Source organism: Mesitornis unicolor, unplaced genomic scaffold, assembly GCF_000695765.1.
Source record: "Mesitornis unicolor isolate BGI_N332 unplaced genomic scaffold, ASM69576v1 C13638515, whole genome shotgun sequence".
Lineage (NCBI taxonomy): Eukaryota > Metazoa > Chordata > Aves > Mesitornithiformes > Mesitornithidae > Mesitornis > Mesitornis unicolor.
The window spans coordinates 1-7,038 of NW_010223369.1; the positions used below are offsets into that span (position 1 = coordinate 1).

Genomic DNA, 7,038 nt, shown 5'->3' on the forward strand with positions numbered 1-7,038 from the left:
CCCTCCTTGTTAGAGAGGATGAGATCCAGTGTCTTTACTGTATTAAACTCTTGGTACTTAATGTCTAGACAGCACAAAGTATAGGATTATACATAAAGCATAAAAGTGCAAGATGTAACTTACGTCAAAGTGCCTACTGGTCAAACTGGTACAAACTATGTTCAGAAATCAAGCACAAACCAGTGAGAGAGTAATGAAGGCCCTTTGCTTCTCCTCTCATTTCCATCAGAAGTCACCACAGGTAACATCATTTCAGTCTGAAGAGAGTGATTCCAAATGGGTGTATGTGAGAGGAGAGCCGAGCCCATGTCTTGATGGAAAAGTGATCCTCATTTCCTCTGTGCAATGCCACTTAATCCACAGGCTTTGCTTTGAACATCCGAGCAGAGAGAGAGAACAGTAACTTGGATGCTACATTCATGGGAGGCAGAGTCAGCAGCTCAACAGAAACACAGCACTTCAGAGCAGGGAGTACCGCAAGCCCTTGTCAGCTCCTCTGGAGCCACATCCCTCAGCTGACATTGATTCCAGCCACGAAAGAGGACTAAATAAAAAGATTATTCTCGCAACTATATTTTTTCCCTTCCTGTTTGTCTTATTTTACTATTTCAGAGATAAAATATCTTTTACAATATCAGCTTATTATTGTGTTCATTCCCTTTAACGGCAAATAGTTTAAAAGATCTCATCACCAGAAGGAGGTGGGATGGGGGTAGAGGGAGACCTTTTATTAAACCTTTAAAAGTATTTCTAACTCATTTTGCAAGAAAAAACAACAAAGGCCATAGAACTCTAGCAAAGGAGAGCTGTCAGTGAGATTAAGCAGATCCAAACTCCGTCATCCATTTTTCATACTTCTCCAGGTCTGCAGCAGAAACAGATTTGGAAATTTTCTTCAGAGCCAGCTCAACGTCCTCCTTGGTAACTGGCATCTGAAGCTCCTCTTTAGAAAGTGCACGAATCTCTTCTGGAGTTAAGCCATTAATACGCCGTCTCATCGCCATTAAAGAGGCATCCCTGGAAACAGAGGACAATGTATGGGAGCTAATTGCTAGCAGCATGTGCTGTAAGCCGACAAATTTTGATTGTATTCTCTTGCTAGAAACCACTGGCAGGAACACTTAAGAGAGCATTTATTTACCATAGAAGATGCGGTTCACATCTTTCTTAGCTTCCATGTTCCCAGATCACTACATTAATTCAACATAAAGAATGCACTGGCACCAAAACCCATTTAAACATATGGTAAATGTGCAGAGATAATTAAAACCGTAAAACTGAAAAGCTTTTACAATTATTCATATCGATGAAATTTTACAACCTCAGTGCAGGAAAGGGCAGGGTGGGAGAGGAACCGCACTCAAAGACTTGGGTTTTTTTATGGTAATCTGGATTTTGCTTCCCCATCCCCTTAGGCTTCAACCTTCTCCCCACGATCTAGCATAAAAAGACAGTCAACAAGCGTTCAAGCTCACACAGAGGACCTGAATCTGAAAAGGGCAGATCGGGAGGCATCAGACATGAATGCCATGTGGCCCTGCAGGGATGAGGCCATCAGAGCCCACGGCTCCTCATGCTCTGCCTGCTCCACAGCCCCTCCCCAGCTCGGATGCTGCCAGCGTGGCCCACTGGCACGGAGCACACTGCTCATTTCTCACACCACAGCCCACACGCAGTCTGAAATTACATTTTCTCTTTCCCCAGGTTTTTCCCAGCAGGGGATAACACAGGCCTCAGGGAGAACAGGTAATTTAACTATCACACTGCATGACACACACCAAGTTTTCAAAACCATGGAGTCATTTCATAATTTCAGCAAAGCAGTGGGGGAAGGAAAAAAAAATCCCAAGTCATGTTCTTACATGATCGGTTTCTCTTGGCGGGGATCCTAACATTATAAGGGACGTAGACTTCCTTCTGATAAGTTTTTTTGAACACCTATCCTCCACCAGAAAATACTCATTTGTCAAAAAATGAAACTAGTTGTGGGAGCAGGATGGATATAAATGCGATACTAATGCTATAAGCTATCTGTATCATCCCTGCACCTAGAAGATTCAGGTGGAAACCAAGATGGTGCTGCACCGGGGGCTGTCCAAACATATAGAAGCCCCAGATAGGTATTCTGTGAAAGGTTCCTTTGCATCACAAAATTCCAGCTCTTAAACTCATGGGATTTAAAAATAAATAAATAAATCGAAACCTGTTTTGCACTACATTAACAAATGCAGTAAATGCAGCCAATGGTAACATGAGATTTGCTCAGAGCATTTTTTTCTCCTCAGATCCAAGAAAACTTTACCACAGAAAGACTCTGTGGTCTTTAGACCGCTCCACATGACAGCAACACATGGTTCCAGTAAACAGATTTGAGCCTCAAGCATAATCTCTGTTAGCGTGGCTTCAGCTGTAGTGGGTATTTCTTTTAATCACGTGATGCCAATGATTACATTCCACACAGTTTTATTTGCAGATGTAGGGGAATGAGGTACCTGCAAACATTAGTGATGTCAGCACCGGAATAGCCTTCGATCTTCTCAGCAATTTCTTCAAGGTTGATATCAGGATCCACTTCTACTTCCCGAAGATTAATCTTAAGTAGTTCTGCTCTGCCTTTTGCTACAAGATAAAAAACACTTGTTTGAAGTATTATGCAAGAGTAACACTAAAAAAAGATATAAACACAACTTAGATTTTTCAGCGAAAAGTACAAACAAAAGGGTCTAATGTAAGAAGAGGAAAGAGACTGAACAAATCATAGCAAAGTGCAATCAAATACAGTGAAATGTATAGTTCGAAGCAGTATATTAAAACAGCACGCTCTAGAGACATTTTCCAAAGTCATACATCATTAAAAATGTCTGTTATGCCTCAGATGACAAAGCTTTTGGTCAAAGACTACTCAAGGGTACAAAAGCACAGTCCTACAAATGTCTGCTGCTTCTCACACCCCTTTGAATTCACTCAATGCTCAAGTGTTTGGTTGTGTAATATTCGCAGTTTCATTAGAACCACAAAGCTGACTCTATTAACACAGCTCCAGACAGTACAAACCCCTTAACAACAGGCTGAACTTTAAGCATATGTTTAAGCACTTTACTCAGTTGGGACCCAGGAAAGCTGCTGAAGCCTGTCAGAAAACAGATATATTAATACAGTAAAAATATATTAATATATTTACAATACAAATGTGCTGGTATCTCACTTTCAAACCCAGATGCAGTGTGCAGACAGTGATAACCACCTGTGTAAATGAGCACTTACGCAGCCAGTTAACCATTTTTCTTGTAGAGGCCATATGCACATGTGCATTTGGGTACATATGTTAAGCAGCCTAGGCTTGTAAGGGGGAATTCACATTTGACAGCTGACGCCTCAGTGCTATTCTGCACGAGAGCGGTAAAGAAGAGGACGAATGCTTTCCTGGCTTTTACTGTACTGAAAAACACACCAGCTCAGGATCTCTGTTTTCACAGTGACCAATTTTTATGACCTAGAAAAGAGGACAACCACAACAGAAGTAGCAGCAGTAGGAAAGGCTAAAAGCCTTAAGGAAATGTCCACACTTAGGTTTTATCTATTGATGTCCCTATTTTATTTATTTATTTTTTTAATTTTGGAGGGAGGGGAAACATAAGAGAAATCAGAAAGCTTGTCTAAAGCTGCTGAGTTTGTGTGCTTTGCAGAGCTGTCAAGAATATAGTTATCATACACACATAACTGGCATTAGCTATAAAATGGGGATTTACTATTTACAGAGCACAATGTACATACTGCATACCCACAGAGAGCACCCTGTATCAGAGAACAATCTCCTAGTATTTGCTACGGGACTAAGCAAGTCCTTGCAGTATTTCAAAAATGGAACAAGGTAGAATACATACTTGCATCAAATTCCACAGTATACAGGTGTATATATGATATATGACATCACTTTTTCATTTTAAATGCCTGACCACATCAAACCCCACTGCACAGTTATAAATGCATCGTTTAGACTTGCCTAGAACAGCTCAAGGTTTTTATTTACAGAACCGATGTAACAGAAGGTAAGACTGGAAATAAAACTGGAGCACATCTTGTATGTTGTCCAGGGTGTGATACACTGTGTCAAAAACCAATCTGGTTTAATTAAGAACAAGAGCAAGAGCTGATAGCATTTTAAACTAATTGGTCATAAAGACAGGCATCCTGTTAGGGGCTGTTACTGCCTGTAAGCTGCGAAGACAAGGTGTAGAACTATTAAGTGTCCTTATACCCGCTAAACTCAATCACAACTGCTGTCACCACGAACACGCATCTTGTTATCCTGAGTGCTCATGCAGGGAGATGAGGCATCCACTGTACCAAGAAGAAAGGAAGCTACGCAAACTTCAAGTGGTAGGAATCTCAAAATTAATAGGACAGGTGAGTGACAGCTCAGAAAGACAATGCAAGCGGAGACGTCTTAGAGCAGGAAAGCAATCAGCCCACTGCATTCTGAGCGACTCGCAGCACAGCATTAAGGTGAGCCAGCAGTGATTTACAAGGAACTACGCCTGTGAGTGAAAATTCCTGGATCCACTTCTTTGCATTTGTTTGCAAGGGCACGGAGTGCATTTGCAATATTTCTGAACATGTCCAAAGGCTGCCTTTGATGATCACTCAAGGATTGACTGTTAAGCATTTAAAATAATTCCAGGCTCATTAAAACTAACTCTGTTTCAAAATGTAACAACCCATCAATGGGCTTGCAATGAAATGTCACAGTTCTTTGTTTTTAAGCCCCCCAGCAAGTAGTAATTTTTTTCTTTCTCTCACTGTCTTTAAAAATAAAGCAACCCAGCCAAATGATTAACCCCTGAATGTCACTGCTCATGACAAAAACATCAGGATTCCTCGCAACCCAAAAGTCCTGCAGGAATCCTAAGCTCATCTTGCAAAGGCCATTTTGAAGGAAAATGCTCATAGCAAGCATACCTGTAGGCAAAGGTATATAAATCCTCTTCTCAAGCCTCCGTCGGAGAGCCTCATCGATATCCCAGGGAAAATTTGTAGCTGCTAATACCAGAACCATCTTGGAAGGGTCATCATTTTCCAGAGCACCACCTACCCCTGCAAGCACAACAGTTTAGAGCAATTTCACTCCATATCTCTTATTGACTGAGATGCTTGCTAAGAAACAGTGCACAGACAAACATAGCAAAAGCCTGGACGAAGATAAGCAACAGCTCTATATAGTCCTAGTGTCCCTTCCCGAACTTCCCACAGTTTAGGTGTGACAAGAACATCGCTGTCAGAGAGGGGGACAGCTCATTCTTTTGCCGATTCAGGGGAGGGCTTCCTCTGACAGTGCTAATAATACATCGTATGTGAGTGTAGCCCTCCTCATCCCACCGAAAGTGCTGCCTCTGTCAAATTTGGTCATGGAAGAAACAGGAGTCACTCCTTGGCCTCCCAAATGAGGACTGCAAAGAAATTATCACTGCGGGAAAAAAAAATTGCCTACCCTGACTTTACTGCAATGAACCTGTGCATTTAAGGACATTAAAATAGTAGTTAAACAGCAACTGCAATGCAGAGGTGGTTATCAAACCACTTCACCATACAATAATCCTCAGATGGTCATTCTCATTATGTGCACCTGCACAGAACAGGTACTAAATCTGACTAAAAAGGTAATATCGGCTGCTGCCACAGCATACAGCAAAATCAATCCTCACAATGGGGTCCCCGAGCTAGAGACTCTAGCAAAGGGACGAAATTTGTTTAAATTGCATCAAAATTAAAGACCTGTATTAAACTGCACAAGTCTCCATTCTCTGCTTGACCTAGAGCCTGTGTCTCTCAAATAGGAGCTTTTAATTTACCATCAAAATGGCCATTTTAGAAAACATACCACCCTTTTCAGTAATCTGCCTCCAAACACTCCAAAAATGCACCCCTCTTAAATTCTGCCTCATTTTTCCCCCAGGTTTTCCAGACTGCTCAAGTTCTTACACTCCCACCTGCAAAGAAACAGCACCCCAGCCCCAAATTCAGATCTAAATACTTGTTACCATCCATTTGCACAAGCAGCTCTGACTTGACTCTGCGACTCGCCTCGTGTTCATCGGACGTGCCTCTGCGGCTGCAGATGGAATCTATCTCGTCAATGAAGATTGTTGTTGGAGCATAAAACCTCGCCTTTATTCAAACAAAAACATCACCATTAAAGCTGCAACAGCAAGCACAGGCCCACATCAGACCACTACCCAGTCCCACCGGACATCCTACATATATATATATATATCTGTATCTATCTCTTCCCAGCCTGTCACAAGAAAATCATTCAAGATCGTGATTTATAAACTGTCTGGCATACACTGAAGTTTCTACACTTTAAATTGCTATGGGCTTGTTATCCTATACCTAATGAGAACTGAATTTCTGTCAAGGTCATGACTATACATTTAGTCTGGAAAATGCTATCCTAAGGATGGGTGATGAACCATTTCCTTCTTAATACTCAACAACATACCAAAAAAGGATGGAAACACAGGGAATGTGTTTTTCTAACTGGCTGAGGGGGTGTCAGTTCAATGAAGTCCATGCTTCCAACATGCTCCTGAAGGGGCAGGAACCAAGAGAGATGTCCTTTCTCACCTCACTGATCCCCAGATCCCATCACCGAGGACATACCATTTCAAACAAGAGGCGAACCAGCTTCTCAGACTCGCCTCTGTATTTAGACGTCAGTGTAGAGGAAGACACATTGAAGAACGTTGTTAAACACTCTGTAGCAACAGCTTTTGCTAGCATTGTTTTGCCAGTGCCAGGAGGACCAACCATCAGTATACCCTGACAGGTGAAAACAAAGGTAATGAACAAAAAAATAAAGAAACTTCGCAATTGGCACTCTACACTACATCTCAATATGATCCAAGACCTGTGTTTAAACAGTTTAATAACATAATCGTCAGCAGTGGAAAACAAAAGACAAGAATCCTGCTTTCGAGAACAGCATGGAAGTGTTCTGTGATTTCCTGATATGGAGCAAAGTCTAGCTGGAGGCCAGTC

General features: G+C 41.7%; 1 protein-coding gene across 1 annotated transcript; it reads right to left on the reverse strand.

Annotated features, from left to right (window-relative positions):
- Window positions 1-546: 546 nt before the first annotated feature.
- On the reverse strand, window positions 547-6,819 carry LOC104534604 (katanin p60 ATPase-containing subunit A-like 1; the record flags this gene model as incomplete). The annotated part of the gene is made up of 5 exons (XM_010193307.1): window positions 547-1,017; window positions 2,493-2,619; window positions 4,960-5,094; window positions 6,039-6,165; window positions 6,661-6,819. Coding segments are annotated over 5 exons (747 nt in total), but the record flags the coding sequence as incomplete, so codon positions are not given.
- Between the last annotated feature and the right edge of the window lie 219 nt (window positions 6,820-7,038).